General features: G+C 51.8%; 1 protein-coding gene across 4 annotated transcripts in view; it reads left to right on the top strand.

The window, feature by feature from the left end:
- prrc2b (proline-rich coiled-coil 2B) overlaps positions 1 to 15,580 on the top strand; it is a 28,082-nt gene extending 12,502 nt beyond the window's left edge. The window contains exons 12-32 of one of the 4 annotated variants that reach the window (XM_036528400.1): positions 739 to 1,063; positions 1,697 to 1,872; positions 2,500 to 2,707; positions 2,858 to 3,077; positions 3,451 to 5,478; positions 6,055 to 6,242; positions 6,510 to 6,625; positions 7,160 to 7,301; positions 7,532 to 7,608; positions 8,252 to 8,440; positions 9,033 to 9,302; positions 9,550 to 9,651; positions 9,996 to 10,188; positions 10,674 to 10,771; positions 11,078 to 11,205; positions 11,697 to 11,937; positions 12,435 to 12,602; positions 12,953 to 13,032; positions 13,313 to 13,400; positions 13,913 to 14,122; positions 15,004 to 15,580. In XM_036528400.1, the coding sequence (XP_036384293.1) occupies positions 739 to 1,063; positions 1,697 to 1,872; positions 2,500 to 2,707; positions 2,858 to 3,077; positions 3,451 to 5,478; positions 6,055 to 6,242; positions 6,510 to 6,625; positions 7,160 to 7,301; positions 7,532 to 7,608; positions 8,252 to 8,440; positions 9,033 to 9,302; positions 9,550 to 9,651; positions 9,996 to 10,188; positions 10,674 to 10,771; positions 11,078 to 11,205; positions 11,697 to 11,937; positions 12,435 to 12,602; positions 12,953 to 13,032; positions 13,313 to 13,400; positions 13,913 to 14,122; positions 15,004 to 15,168 (5,412 nt within the window). In that variant the 3' untranslated portion in view covers positions 15,169 to 15,580. Of the gene's footprint in view, positions 1 to 735; positions 1,064 to 1,696; positions 1,873 to 2,499; positions 2,708 to 2,857; positions 3,078 to 3,450; positions 5,479 to 6,054; positions 6,243 to 6,509; positions 6,626 to 7,159; positions 7,302 to 7,531; positions 7,609 to 8,251; positions 8,441 to 9,032; positions 9,303 to 9,549; positions 9,652 to 9,995; positions 10,189 to 10,673; positions 10,772 to 11,077; positions 11,206 to 11,696; positions 11,938 to 12,434; positions 12,603 to 12,952; positions 13,033 to 13,312; positions 13,401 to 13,912; positions 14,147 to 15,003 lie in introns of all 4 variants that reach the window. The other 3 variants (XM_036528399.1, XM_036528401.1, XM_036528402.1) reach the window with 3 other exon arrangements.
- The last annotated feature ends 210 nt before the right edge of the window (positions 15,581 to 15,790 follow it).

The following is a 15,790-nucleotide window of genomic DNA, read 5'->3' as shown; positions in this document are numbered from 1 at the left end:
AAAGACAGGACAAGTTGTCAGCATCGAAGTGGTATGAAAAGCTATAGGAGGAGATTACACAGCCAAGTAATTGCATGTAAAGAGAGATGAGGGGAAAAAAGCATCCAGAGAGGTAGGATTGAGCCCAAAGAAGAGCGCTATCAGCAATCCCCAATGTGGACAGAAATGGGGTATGGTCCACTGTGTCAAAGGCCGCAGAAAGTGTATGGAGAGCAAGAGATTCATCAGAGTGGAGATGCCAAGGTGAGAGAACGAGATCCAGGGCACAAGTGGTAGGTCAGTGATCATGTGATTATTCCCACTGTAGCCGTGTGGATGTAGTCAGAAAAAAAACGCATGAAAAGCACCACCTAGAAATGGAGCATGGAATGGGTATAAGTGCACTGCGTTTGCCGGGAGTCTGTAATAAACGAATCCCAGCGTGACAGTGAAAGTGAAGAATACTAAAGGTGAGACACACGGCTGACATGCTGATGAGAATACTACTGCTGTTGTGCGTTTTGAGGATAAGCCCTCAACCTGGGACGAGTGTGTGGCTTGTTAATAGCCTCATGAGAAATCTAATGAAATTTCGCGCTTTAGGTGGTGTGAAAGTGCATGCTGCCTGAGGCCTGTCTTTGACTGCAGCGGGTTACAGTTCAGTGTGAAAGTTGCTGGCCTCTAGAGCGCTGGAGTGTGATTCAGCGGAGGCTTGTTTTCCCGCTTTCTCACCCTGAGCTGCGTGCTCGCTCCCAGCAGAAAGTGGGAGCCCCGGGCAGCCTCCACCGGGGGGAGTCGGCAGAGGAGAAGGAGGAGCAGCAGCGGCAGGCCCCGCGGGGGAAGTTCGCCTCGGCCGAACTGTCGGAGGCGGTGGAGCGGGCGCGGAGACGCCGTGAGGAGGAGGAGCGGCGTGCCCGCGAGGAGAGGCTGGCCGCCTGCGCCGAGAAACTCAAGAAGCTGGACGAGAAGTTCGGCAAGAGCGATAGGCCGGCCCCCAGGGACCCTGACGGCAAGGAGCCGCCCCTGTCCCCCGGCAAGGACTCGCCCAAACCCCGCCAGGACAGCTGGCAGTCTGGTACTAAAGGTGCGTGAATCTCCTCAAAATCAGGGTGAGGTTTTTTTTTTTTTTTTTTTTTTTTTTTAAAAAAAAGAGCTTTGTTGTTTTACAGGAAGGGCTACCTTGTGGTGACATAATCCACAAATTCCTCTCCGCATAGTTGGTAACCTTAGTTAAAACTCCAGAATCTAGGCTTGACGTAAGTAAATGAGCTTGTGGGTCTGCTAAGTGGTGTTAAAACGTCTGGATATTAGGTCGTCTGGTTTGATTTGGCACATGTTGCTGTGTGTGTGTGTGTGTGTGTGTGTGTGTGTGTGTGTGTGTGTGTGTGTGTGTGTGGGGAAGTCAGGATTAAACTTGAGATTGTCTGAGCTGCCTTCAAATGCAGGTGAAATTAAGATGAGTCCATCAAAGACATACCATTAGCATCTAGCTACCTCATGACACCATTTTTCCCTAATGATTTCATATAGAACAAGTCTTGTTCAGCAAAGCCAGTTAATATAGTTTGAGTGCCTTGTGGGGGGTTTTTTGGACACTGAAAATTGTAAGATTTTTTTTTTTTTTTTTTTTGGAACGGTGTTTCTGGATTTTTTTTTTTTTTTTTTGAAGAGTGTTAGACTTGATCCGTGTTGTTGTCCTTATGTTCACGTGTCTCAGATTCGATGGAGGTACCCTCGGAGCAGTACTCCGCCCAGGACTACAGAGAGGACGACGCCTCGGGACCCAGCTACCGTAGCGAGGACGACGGGCCAGAGACCACGTCCCCCGTCCCCGACTACGGGAAGTACCCCAAGTCCCTCCCGCCCCGCTTCCAGAAGCAGCACCAGCAGCAGGTGAGGCTGGCGCCGCTAACGTCCTCTGAGGCCAAGTGCTAATTTCCCATAATCCCATAATCCCCCGGGATTGGAGGGCGCAAGAACGGGGTAGGCGAGGGAGTTGAAAGGAACAGATGTTTTCCAGATTAACAGCGAAGGTTGGCTGACCTTTGCCAGAGAGTTGCAGGTGAGGGGAAATGTTTGCATGTATTGACGTCAGTATTTCGGTAGATTTTGATGCATTGCATTTCATTGGCCACTGCTTCCTGATCTGTCTGCTGATTGGTTCTGATGTGACATTGGACCACTGAGTAGATGATCCAGCTATGCATATAGAGTTTATGCAAGGTTTCATCTTGGTGCCTTGTGACTTGTGCTGGTAAGACATTTGTAGTAAGTTTTGAAAATCTGTATCAGTGGGCCCTATTAGATGCATGATGGAGCAGTTAGATCTCGTTTTCTTGCAGGAGCTTACTGAATTTTCTTTCCAACATTCCTGGGGTATTGGTAAATACTGTTGAGAAGCCAGAATTGCATGTCCTGCATGTTTTTGGGTGTACCGTGGCGGTTGATTGGGGAAAAGGTGATGCGGTGTGCAAAGGGCTTCGATCTCATTGTCTGGTCATCATGCCGATGCCTCTCCAGGAGCAGGTGTACAAGGTGCAGCACTGGCAGCAGCAGCCGCCAGGTAACCCCGCCCAGTCCAGCCCCGCCCACCCCCAGCGCGGGTACTACCCCCCTCACGTGCTGGGCTTCGACCCCCGCTGGATGATGATGCCCCCCTACATGGACCCCCGTATGACCCAGGGCCGCTCCCCTGTGGATTACTACCCCACTGCCGTTCACTCTTCAGGTGAGCGATGACCTTTTACCTCTGATCCAGGGGTTGGCAGGCTGAAATACAAATTTCCCTCGTTAAGGAATTTAACATATTAATATTAAATTGCCTTGATATGGGACAATCATTTATTAGATCTTCTCTTTTTTGTCATGTTTTGCACAGGAATGATGAAGCCCGCGATGCAGCAGGACCACCTGAACAGCCCGGGGTCAGCCTCCGATGAGGGGTGCCATCCCAGCATGCTCCAGGAGCGGCGGGCTCCTTCGACTGAGCCGTACCCGGTGTGGAGCCAGGATAATTACCCAGCTGCCCCGGCTCGCAGCTTCACCCCGCCCTACCAGAGACAGCTCGAGAGCAAGGAGATGAGCCACTCCGAGGAGAGGTAAGGACCTGAGTTCTCTGAGCGGGTGGTGGGACATTTGCTAACCCACGAGGTGGTGGCTACAACATGGCTGTTGGATTCACAAGTAAGCTTGTTTCACAGAATTAGAAACACCTAACTCAAACTGGCAGGAGTGGCTTATATAACACACATGGTGCCCTCAGGATCAAGCCAGGGTGACTAGAGAAGAGAATCGTAGAGAAGCTGGGCTTGCTTAAATTCACTGATTCACTAAATTCACCAAATTCTTTTTTGATACCACAAAAATAAAATTGTCTACTGGTATGTGAAGAATATCAGTGAGTACCCTGTGATTTTTTTTTTGTTCAAATGGTAAAGCTTAATTTTGAACTTTTGTGGCTCTTTGTCATAGGAACGAGAGGGCATGCTCTCAGCCAGACTCTTATGAGGAGAGGGGGAAGGAGTATGGAGATATCCCAGCTGAAGAGCCCTCTCACCAGGGCTATCGCCAGAGCAGGAGGCCAGACTCCGCTTTCGGAGAACCCTTGAGGGGCGTGTCGCTAGATGAGGCTCCTCCGGTCTCCGGACAGAGCTGGTCCCAGCCCTCAGACTCCGAATACCCCGGCGCGGACTCCAAAGAGTTTGGCCACGGCAGGTACCACAAGGACAGCACAGACTCCCGGGACGAGGTGTTCGAGAGCTCTGGGAAAGAGAAGGGCTTTGAGTCCGACTGCTGGAGGAACGACGTTCCCGCGAAGAAGGAGGGCGGCGGGATCCAGCCGCAGTGGTCCGACTCGGGTTCGGGATCCGGCAGCAGCCAGCCCCCCGAGCCCAGCGGCAGAACTCTGACCAGGAGAACCGGGCCAATCAAGAAGCCGGTGCTGAAGCCCCTGAAGGTCGAGGACAAGGAGAACGAGAAGCCCAAAGTGGAGCCGGAAGAGAAGCCTGTCCCTTATAGGCTGGAGAAGGAGGTTCTCACTAACGTGTACGACCTGAAGAAGGATGCCAACCAGCCCCTGAGTAACAGGCACTCGGTTACCCCGGTGATGGCTGTGCCGGAAGAGAAGCACTCCGCCCTGTCGAAGGCAGAGAAGCCTAGCCCCTCTGCTGAGGAACCCCCGAAGGAGAGCTGCTGGTCGAGTGGCAAAGCCCAGGACAGAGATCCCTCGGAGAGCAGGGACCCTCCGGCCCCGCGCCGGAACAACTGGATCTTCATCGACGAGGAGCAGGCCTTCGGCGGGGCCAGAGGGACCGGGCGTGGCCGGGGGAGGGGCTTCAGGGAGTTCAGCTCCCGAGGGGGCGGCCGGGGAGGGCGAGGAGAGAACTCCAGAGGGGGCTACAACAACAGCAGCAACATCAATGCCCAGCGGGCGGGCCGAGGGCGCGGCGTGCGGGAATTCGGCAAGCCCGAGGACGTGCAGCGGGGCAAGCCGCGGCGGCGCAACGTGAGCGAGACTCTGAGCGAGACGTCCGAGTACGAGGAGCTGCCCAAACGCCGCCGCCAGAAGGGGACGGAGAATGGGGAGGCGGGGTACCCCGAACCGGGGGGCACCAGGAAGGTGGACAACAGGGATTCCTGGAGGTCCAACAAGGTGTACATGGACGACCAGGGCGGGGAGGTCCGGGACAAGACCAAAGCCACCCGCGGATTCGGGCGTTCCCTCCCTCCCCGGCTCACTAACACCGGGTACAACCGGGGGTTTGGGTCCCGGGAGATGTCCACCTGGAGGGGTAGGGGTGGCCAGTTCGGAGGCGGTCCCGTGCAAGAGAACGGGTATGGTCTGGGGACGGAGACCTTTTCCAGGAGACCTCTCGAGCGAGAGCCCCTGCGTTACAACCAGAAGTACCCCGGCTCCTTCGCGGAGAACGGCGCCGAGGAGCGAGGAGGAGAGGGCGACTACTACCTGGACGGCGACAATCCGGACAACCGCCCGCTGCGGCGGCGCCGCCCCCCTCGGCAGGACAAGCCGCCCCGTTTCCGGCGCCTGCGGCAGGAGAGGGAGCCTGGGGGCCAGTGGAACAGCGAGGAGTACATCAACGGCGAATTCGCCAGCCACTGGCCCGCGCGGCCCAAAGGTGGTGAGGAGAGCGGGCCTGGCCACCACCCCCGGGGGAGGGGCCACCAGGACCAGGCGGAGGACTGGGAGACTGGCTCGGAGAACAGCGACTTCAGCGAGCGGCAGGAGAGGCGGGGCGGGGCTTCTCAGACCGACGTCCCCTCGGACTCGGGGCACAGTGAGCCTGGCGCCGGCGAAAAGAGGGAGCTCTCCAAGAGGAGCTTCTCCAGCCAGCGCCCTCTGGTGGACAGGCAGAACCGCAAGGGAGACGCCGCCATCCTGGAGGGCAGCAAGCTGTCCCGGCCCGCAGACGCCTCTGCAAAACCAGCTTCGTCCAGCAGGAGTGACGGGTGGCAGAATGGAATGTCTCCCAACAGCAAGAGGTGAATGTTTGGACACAGTGTCAACAGCTGTAATGTAAAAGTGTTCCACTTCAGAGGAATACAACCCTGTTTGCTGTAAGCTTTGTGTTTTAGTCAGTCCATGGTTACTTGACTGCATGAATTGCTCACTCAAACCTGAACACACGGTCATTGAGTTGACTAAGAGCGTTTTTTGGCACCCTGGGAACATGGTCGTGTCCCATTTCCAAACCTCTCCCCAGTCCAGGAGACTGTCGCCATTGGCAGATGTGCTTTTCATGGTTGAAATTATCCGCTCCAGGCTGCACTCCCTGTTCCTGGCTTCCCCCTCTGTTCCCACACCTACACATGTGCATTTATTTCAGCAAATTACACGTTTGTAGCATTAGCGTGTAAATAGACATCGCTTATGTGTTGCATTATTACATTGCACCTGGAACAAGCCCCCAGCAAGCACTTAAGAGATCTCACTCTATACAAATAAGACTTATGTTCTGCAGATCCCAATGCATTGCAAGGGCCGTCTGTGTTAAAATAAGGCAGCCTTGGTGCTCTCATTCAGGTTGCTGATTTGTTTGCCCCTGTGTGCGACTCCAGGAGTCCCGAGGACACAGCCTCCGGGTTGAGCTCCGGTTCGGTCTATAGCGTGGAGCCGTCTGAAGACAGCCCCCCCAGCGTCTCCGTCGAACCGTCGGGGAAGAAGGCGGAGAAGGACCTGAGGACCGGCTGCCTGAAGGGGGACAAGGATGAGCCCCTGACCCAGTATGACCCCAGCAGTTACCCACGTAAGTGTCAAACTTGCATATTTCATGTGAGTACGCAGCAAATGTACTCACGTGCAAGTTAAATCTGTACATCCAGCAGTCGATGTACATTTCTCCAAAGTTGATGCGTTATGTCACAATTTAATAGTTGTAGGTTTTTTTGTCATTATTCCTTTATCTGACATCATTCAAATGCATGGGTTTTGCAGTGCAGGATAACCAGTTGTATTTAGCTCATGTACAGTGGATTGCGTTCTGTGGGTGACTTGTCTCTCTCTGCCCTGACAGTAGAGGGCGACACAGGGGCCGCCGTGCCTGGTCCAGAGGGCTTCCCGGAGGTCCTCTCCAAAAAGCAGCGCCGCCAACAGGAAGAGGAGCGCAGGAAGAAGGAGCAGGGGGCACCAGTGAGTTTGTGCAGCAGTTTCAGTCAACTCAGTCAAAAAAGGGTCAGATAAGTTACAGTAACATAATGTAGTGCAGCAGACACTGAGGCAATTCTGAGTTAAGTACCTTGCCCAAGGCTACAGCAGCTGTGGCCCAGCGGGGAACTGAACCACCAGCCTTTTAGTTATGAGCCCTGCTCCTTACCACTTATCTCATGCTAAACTGCATTATTTTCTTTTCTTTTCTTTATTTTCTTGTTTTCTCTCCAGTACCTCATTGACAGACAGTACAGTTTATTCAGTTAACTGAATGCATTAAATGTCACTGTCAGATCCCCAAATATTTGCTTTGAGCAGCTGGCATATATTTTTTTTTTTATTTTATTTATTAGCTTTACAATTGATTGACCTACCAGTGAATTGATTTAGTCTTGATAGTAATGGTGGAATTGCATACCTATATTCAAGCACAGTAATTGTTTACATGACGCAAAACTGCACACATTTGCAAACACACACTTTGCTGAGTGTCTTTTTTCTGCATACACACTTCAGGTGCCTGTTAAGAACAGAACAATAACCTCAAAAATGCCCCCTCGCTTTGCCAAAAAGCAGGGAAGCATCACTATGGAGCAAACGGAGGAAGTGATTTCAGCCAGCAACCTGGGCACTGAGATCTGGGAGACCAATAGCACAGGTAATGCCAGAGATGAGGTTATCATTAGTGGTTTGATTGTCACAGTTTGAATGAACCTGAATTTGAGCAAATTTATGATGGCAGTTTTCACCTCCAGGCAACAGAGGGCGCTGTAATGTATAATTAGTATGTGTTGAATAGGAGTTGTTTGATTTTATCTATGCCTGGGTGGATTTGCTTCTGTCCATGCATAGCTGTGGCCTAAGAATGGTTTCCCCCCCTCCCTGCAGCTCTCACTGTCCAGTCTTCTGGGGGAGACTCCTGGACAAAGCCGGTGTCGTACACCGGTGGGGAACCGAACTCTGAGGTATGTGCACTGTATGTGTGTGTGTGTGTGTGTGTGTGTGTGTGTGTGTGTGTGTGTGTGTGTGTGTGTGTGTGAGAGTTTTAGAGAGAGAGAAAGAGGGTGAGAGAAGGGTTAGATTTGATTCGTTTTGAGCGGAAGCGGCAGGGGTCCTGGAAGAACCTGACAGAAGGCCTGTGCGATTCGTCCGTCAGACAGCAGCAAGCAGGAAGGAACCAAAGGGTCCCCGCGGTCTTCGCTTGTCAACACGCGGGCTTCCTCTAGCCCTCTCTCAGAATCGGACCGACTTCTCCGAAATCTGCCGGCTTGACTTTTTTGGGGTTTTTTTTGCCCTCAGCATGCATACACCTACCCCCCACACTATGCTCTGGACCTTGGTTGCCCTGGCGAGAGGGTGCCAGCCTAGGGTGGATCCCCCCGAGACTCAGCATGCCCCAACCTGGAGAAAAAAAAAACTAAAATTATAACTACTCTAAAACGAACCCCAATTTGGGATTGGGGGAAAAGGGGACAATTATATAAAAGTTTAAAAACATCCAATCCCATGGCCAAAACAAAACGATAACCGAGCCAACTTAGCTGCAACTTAATCCTGTCATCTCAATTGGAGTCTGAAACGGCCTTTGTGTTGTGTGTCTATTCCCAGGTGTTTAAAGGGAGTCAGACTGACAGTGGCATTGACCTGAGCGCTGAGTCTCAGGGATCCTCTGCAAACTCCTCCCAGAGAAGTTCCCCTTATGGCACCCTCAAGCCAGAGGAAACCAACGGGTCCGCCCAGGCTGAGGCAAATACCGACGGTCCCAAAGACCTGCCACCCAAGCAGATGGAGCAGAAGGTGCAGTGAGAATCACTCAGAAACCACCCCTGCCAGCCCCCTGACATTTAGCCTCAGTCGGAATAAGCACCGTTCCCTATTGAGCTTACTTGTACGAACAGCTCGCTGCTCACTGTTTTTTGAGGAAGAGAAGGCAGATCGGATGTGCATGTTTTCACCGTTGCTGGAGAGCTTACTTGACTCAAGTTTACTTCTTAAAACCAGAAGTGTGACATTGAGCTTTCTCGCTAGCAGAGTCAGGTGTTGTCTGGATGTAATCTATCTTGTGAACGCTTTTTGTGAAGACTGCAATTCCAGCTTGAAAAGTGACTCGCGATAACTAATCATTTGTCTTGAACTAAAATTCACATCATGCCTTTCCCCTTAAAATGGTCAGAGTACTTCCAGAAACAGGTGTGAGGGTCTCCCAGTAGTTATGCTCTGATGAAGGAAGGTTATGACAAATTGTGGTCTTTCAGACCCTTGTTTCAAAAAGACATGAAACGCTCAGCCGTGCATGTTTTATGAAACTATGAGTATAGAAACGTCAGTGCAGGTGCCTCATTGTGTTGTAAGTCTGTCAAATAAACGCCTCTTCTCTCCTGTAACCCAGGATTCGGACGCCGGCCCAGAACAGAACAAGGAGCACAAGCCCGGCCCGATCGGGAACGAGCGATCCCTGAAGCACCGCAAGGGCTCGGAGGGCGTGGAGCGCCTGGAGGGCCCGGTCGCCCCCGTCAACGGAGTGGACAACGTCATCCCCGTGCCGCCCATCGAGTTCGGCGTCAGCCCCAAGGACTCGGACTTTGCCCTGCCCCCCGGCTCCACCCCAGTGCCTGTGTCCAACCCCGTCACAAAGCTGCAGGACGCCCTGGCTGGCAACGTGAGTGGCTCTGCGTCACACGCTGGGGGTTTTTTAGCTCCTGATAATCAGGAGTTAGGAGTTGATATATAGCAGTGTTAGCTATAGCTAATTTCCTATCTACATATCTTTGTTCCCTGTTTCTGTTAGTTGTGATGTTTACTGTTGTAGGAACTGTATTTCAGCGTCACTGTATTTGCTGTATTAGAGGTTAGTAGTAGCGGTGAAGATGGTGATGACTCTGGCTCGTACCCGTGTCTGTCCTCAGGCTGCCCTCACTCAGGCCATCCCTATGCTACGCAGAGACCACCTGCAGCCTGGCATCAACCTCAACCCCATGTCTTTCCCCAGCGCTGACCTCACACTCAAGGTACCTCCCTAACACACTGCTGTCCTCTCTGTAACACACCACTGGCCTCTCCCTAACACTACTCTCCGTAACACTTGGCCGTCCCCTCCGTAACACACAGCCGTTCTCTCTAACACACCTCTACGCAGCACACTGCTGTCCTTTCTGTAGCACAATACTGTCCTCTCTTTAAACCCCGTCTGGTAGGACTTGGCACATACACCAACGGTGAAACCTGAATTCTGGATCCTATCCCGGGGCTCTGACCCCAGATCAATGGAATAATTTCCCACTCCTTTACAAACACGTTAGGATTAGCGCTGTGCATGCTGATCCTGGATCTGTGACTCTCTCTCACGTCTCAGATGGAATCTGCGCGGAAGGCCTGGGAGAACTCGCAGTCCCTCCCCGAGCAGGGCTCCCCGGGGGCCCCCGGCTCGGCCGGCCAGCCCCCCTGCAGCGCCGGCTCCTCCAGCGGCGTCAGCTACAGCTCCTTCGGGGGCGTCTCCATGCCCCCCATGCCCGTGGCGTCGGTGGCTCCCTCCGTCTCCATGCAAGGCAAGCCCCCCCCCCCCCGCGCTCTGCGCCTCGTTCCCAACCTGAATTAGGACTGCAGGCAGGCACAGCAGAGCGCCGCTGTGCTTTACCTGGGAGTGCCAACACCGTTCTTTCTGTTGCTGTGGAATCCTTGCTGTTCGCACAGAGTGCACTTGTGAGATTCCCGTGAAAATCTGGGGATGCTTTAATATACAGTGGTGAAGGCTGATCTGCAAAGGCTTATTTGTTCCCAAAGCTGACAACCGCTTTGTTCTGAAAAATAAAGTGGTGTAATGCAGCAGACAAATCAATGCTGTATGTATATTTCTGTAATGATGTGACTTGGACATCCACCAGTGTTGGTGGTCTCGTGGTTCATTTCTTGTCGTATGCTATTAGCTATTTTGTGTAGACATCGGTATTAGTCAGTTTCTCACAGTTCAGTTGTGGCTGTCCTTAGGGCTGTGTTTTGCATGGTTAAAACAGACTCCCCTTCCTCTGTCTAGGTAACCACATTCCCCCTCTGTACCTGGATGGACATGTGTTCCCCAGTCAGCCTCGCCTGGTGCCCCCCACGATGACTCAGCAGCAAAGCTATCAGCAGGTACGTCTCAGAGACTGCTCCCTGCCCCCCGCCCCCTTTGCCAACGGGCACGTCCTCACCAATGCAGCCTTCACTCCAGACCATACACGCATCGAGCGGCTTCTGGGAAATTAATAAAGGACGCTTCACACTGTGTCAGCCGCTTTCAAGCGCTGCATTTAATCGAGCGTTACCACGGAAACGCTGAGTGCGTGGGAAGCTGCAGTTACGCCGGGGGGGGGGGGCTTTGTGTTTGCCCTGTTGAAAGGCAGACCAGCTTAACCGCTTCTCCGCTTCTCTTCCTCCTCTCTCTGTCCGTGTGTCCAGGCGGCCGCCGCCCAGCAGATCCCCATCTCCCTGCACACCTCTCTCCAGGCCCAGGCCCAGCTGGGCCTCCGGGGGGCGCTGCCTGTCTCCCAGTCCCAGGACATGTTCAACTCCATCCCTCCTTTCAGGTAGGGGCACCCCTGCGCTTACCGCTGTCGTGGGACACCGGGGTGGGGTGGCTGTGAGGTCTGCTCCCAGGCAGAGCAGACAGGGTGTTATTTCCTCAAGCAGGGCGTTTGAGTTTTTTTGGTTTCACTGAAATAAATTCCAAACGGCATGTTTCCTGGGATGAATACATTTACATTACATTATGTTATTATCATTTAACAGACGCTCTTATCCGGAGTAACTTGCGTGGGTTACGATTTTATCCAGTTATACAGCTGGATATTTACCGAGGCAATTGTGGGTTAAGCGTCAGCAGTGTGGGGAACTGAACCAGCAAACTCTGTTATGAGCCCTGCTCCTTACTGCTATGCCACACTGCTTACTACCCTACATTTCCAAAACAGGAAACGTAGGGTAATAAGATGAATGACCCATTTCTCTCTGCCTCCCCCCCAGTGTGTGAAGGCCTTTGCTTTTTCCTCTTATGCTCTCCCATGTAAACTACCCGCAGGTCCCAGGTGTACATGCACCCCAACCTGTCTCAGCCCAGTGCCATGGTGTTGTCTGGGGGAGCCCCCCTGAAGGGGCCCTACTCGGCCTTCCCCGGAATGCAGCCCTCGGACATGGTCAAGCCCCAGTCCGGGTCTCACTACCAGCCCATGAACGGCAGCCAGCCGCTGGTGTACGATGGGCAGATGAACCAGGCGCCCGGCATGGGCACCTCCCAGCTCATGGACTCCCAGCTGATCCAGGTGCTTTGGTGATACTGTACTGTTCGCATGCTTTCAGTTTAGTCTCTGAAGAGTGTTGCTAGCTTACTTGCTTGCTTGATTGAAGGCCACTGTGTGACCAGGGGCTAGTGCTAAAAGCCAAATGTTCAGCACTGTTTTCCCAAGATGCTGATGGGAGAATTTGGCATGCCATCCCCCCAGCTGTAGACTTCACTGTCGATTAACATTGGGACAGTTCAAAAATTAAAACCTTTTGCACAAAGTCCTTGACAGGATTGAGTTTAATCTCTTCACTCCCACTCTACAGACCTTGATTACTTCAGGAAGGAGGTTGAAGATTTAATTCAAGGGTTTTTTCAGCATGGGATGCCTGTTTGTATAGATTAATTTCTTATTGAAAAGGAACTTGCATCTATCAACAGGACCGTGTTTGATGACATGAAGTCCCTTCTCCAGCACAGTTGCATGTTTCTGAAAGGTCACTAACGGCTCTCCCTCCGTCCCTCTCTCTGGCCCAGGTGACCATGCCCCTGCCCGGCTCCACGCTGCGCTACGGCTCGGCCCAGCAGCACCTGATCCTGCCCCAGTCCATCCAGCTCCAGCAGGGCCAGAACCTCTCTGTGGGGGGCCCCCGGCGTATGCTCCCGCCCGGCTCACAGCCCCCGGTGCTGCCCGGGAACAGGGAGGTCAGTCACTGCAGCGGAACAGACACACGCACACCCCTCCTAATTACTGCTCATGCATTTTACAGGTTTTGGGTCTTATCATTCAGAACACCACTCTGAAGGTGTTTTTCCAGTCAATAAACCGTCATTTGAATTTGAGATGAAAGTCGAGGGTGAATATTTTGGCTGTGGCAAAGCACCCTGGGAAAAGTAGTTTCACTCACTGAGTAGTTTTGTGTAGGGTAGCAGCGCATTTGTTCTCCCACATTAAAAGGTGGTGGAATATTCTGTGGCAGACTTTGTTTTGGGGTCATAATGTTCAGTCTGGGGTAGAAATGCTGATGATTCTTTGTGCGATTTTCCATTTTCAGACCTCTCAGATGGAGATGAAGGGCTTTCAGTTTGCGGATAAGCCCAACCATTCGCCTGGCATGTCAGGAGGCTCCTACAGGTGAGACTCCGCAGGTGGTCGGTGGGTTTATGGGAAGTGTAGTCCAGAGCTACATGAATTGGGGTATCTTTACAAGCTCTGGACTTCATCCCCCCTCTGCACTTAATGCGAGATGTTTCGTGCTGTGAGTTGCATCTGTAAATATCCAGCCACATAAGTGTGCATTGTTAAATGAGCAAACCAAGTACGTTGCCGGGAACAAACTTGCCTGCTTGGGATGTAAATGGTTGTGGTATGGTTATCAAACATGCTAACAGCCTGGATCTCCCGGATCCCCCAGGCCCGGTTCTGCCAGCCCTAGTGGGAAGCCATCAGGCCCTGGGGGTCCCACCCCTGTGGCCCCTCTTCCTGGACACTACGCTCAACAGGTATGCCACACAGCGCCCCCTGCAGGGCCTTCTGCTCTAGTCATGCTGTGTGCCTTCTGCCATACTGCAATCTTGAAATTGTGTAAATGGATTTAATACGCCATAGTATAATTTCTTTCATTCAGTTAAAATTGTGGTACAATGTCTAACAAAGATCCTGATTCATTATTGTAGATCTAGTACCATGCTTCTGAGGGTTATAACTACTACTTGGGCATTCCCCACTTTAACTGGCTAAATCAGTCCTCAGCGTCTGCCTCAGTGGAGGTGTGGTGAGCATTCTGGTGCAATATGGCCACTGTGTGTGTCAGAGGGTCAGGAGTTTCCCCTTCTCCTGTAGAGTGTTTGAATTCCAACATGTGTCATTCCACATCCTCCATGACAGATGAGTTGTCAGTTTCTCTCTTTGGCTGGATACATGAGCGATGTGAGTGTTGTGAAGGCCGTCAGACAGGTGACGGATGTTATCTGTCCTCATGCACTCGGCTCACCCTCTCGCTCTCTGTCTCCAGGTGCCCCCACCCCAGGGCAGCATGGTGATGCACATCCGCCCCCCCGCCACTGGCCCCTTCCCAAACCCCATCCAGCGGCCCGTCATGCAGGTCAACAAGACCGTAATAATCCGCTCCCCCCCCTACCCCAGCCCTGGCCGCGAGCCGCCCCCCTCCACCTCCCCCGCCACCCCCGACTCTTCCACCCCAGGTCCTGAGGATGGCATGAAGGTGAGCCACCCACTGTAAAGATAGGTAATTCCATTTTAATCTATTTTTCCCCCTTTCGCTTCCAAATCTCTGACACCCTTAACCTTCCACTGCTATTTCGGTGTGACTGGTGTTTTTTTTTTTTTTTTTTTTTTTTCCCCCTGGTCTGTTGTTCTTTGGGCTCTGAAAGCAGGTAGGTTGAACTTGCAGGAAGGTTATTTGGGGTACTCTTATCCTAAGATTGGATTGTTTCTGTAGTGTATTGAGGGGAAAAGTGGGCAGCAGGGAATTGTAATGGCTGTGTCCCGGACATGGATACGGAGTTGCGGGTTTGAATGCTTAATTCGGACAGTGCTGTATTCTTGAATATGGTACTAATAGAGTAAACTAAGAATGTTTAAAAAAATAAATGGAAAAATTGATGCCTGCGGACTTCTGTTATAGTATTGTATGTTTGCTTGTTATCAGCAGTTCCAGTAAATGGCTTGTTTTTGCACATTTTGTAGCCTCATTTACAGTTGATTAATGTAAAATTCTCTAACACTGCTTTGTTGTATTTTTTCATTTGCATAGTCACCTTTTTCTGTAAAAAGAGGAGGGCATTGTGTCAAAAAATATGCAAACACAGTTCATTTGTAGCATTTGGGTTTTGGCTTGTTTTTAATTGGAGAAGAGCAAACCATCCACTCAGTTTTGTCCTTAATTTTTTGCTTTCCTTTCTCTCTGGTGGACTTTTTTCCAGCAAAAGTTAAGATGTAGGATTGAAAGGCCCTCCCAGGTGGTGGTTCTGCATAAAGTGGCTGGTTGGAGTGCTTGATAGATGGTTAAGTTGGTTAAGCTTGGTAGTTAAGTTAATGTGTGTTAAATGGGGTTAATTTTCCTTTTTTATGCCCTTTTTGAAGATGAAGACCCAGCGGGACGTTTGCCAGGGCGTGAGCGAGGGGAAGGGACCAGCGGGGGGGATGTCGGGCAAGCTGCAGGAACCTTTACCCCCGGGCCAGATCAAACCGGCCCGCACCGGAGCCATCAAGCCTCAGTCCGTTAAGATGGAGGAGGGCAAGGCCTAGACTGGGATCCCAAACTGCGTCGTTCGGCACAAGACATCAGCGGCTCGCCATCGTCACACAGAGACCACTCGCGTCCCTTCCACATCGGCTCTCAGTGGCTCCAAACGGGCCCCCCCAACTCCCGGGAATCTCAAAACAACCGGACACTATTATTAAACACAGCATATAAATATATATATAAATATATATAAATATATAGACACAATAGTTCTGGGACACACTTCTTCTAAGCAGACTCTTCAACTTCACTTTATTTATTAACACGTATATCCTTTACAAGAGAAGAATCATGGTTTAAAAAGAAAAATTTGCATTTTTTTATTATTATGTTGCTCCCCATCTTAAGGAAATGCTAGAGATCAGAAATGTAAATGCCACTTCCTGCAGCGCAGCCAGGTCCCCAACACCACCCCCCCCCCCCCCAAACTCCTTACCCCCGTCCCCCTGTCCCTCGTGTCCAAAATGCCCCCATCCTCCGGACTGCAGCTGTTCAGCCTGGCCGACATCCAGCCAGACAAGCAAGGGGAATCTCCTCACTAAGCGCATTCATGAACTGTGCACCATAGTTTCCTTTTTTGTCGTTTTTTTCTTTGCCGTTTTTTGCTGGTACCTGTGGAGTTTT

Source organism: Megalops cyprinoides, chromosome 5, assembly GCF_013368585.1.
Source record: "Megalops cyprinoides isolate fMegCyp1 chromosome 5, fMegCyp1.pri, whole genome shotgun sequence".
NCBI classification, from domain to species: Eukaryota; Metazoa; Chordata; class Actinopteri; order Elopiformes; family Megalopidae; genus Megalops; species Megalops cyprinoides.
Note: the sequence above shows the minus strand (reverse complement) of the source record. Positions and strands in the feature narration are given on the sequence as shown.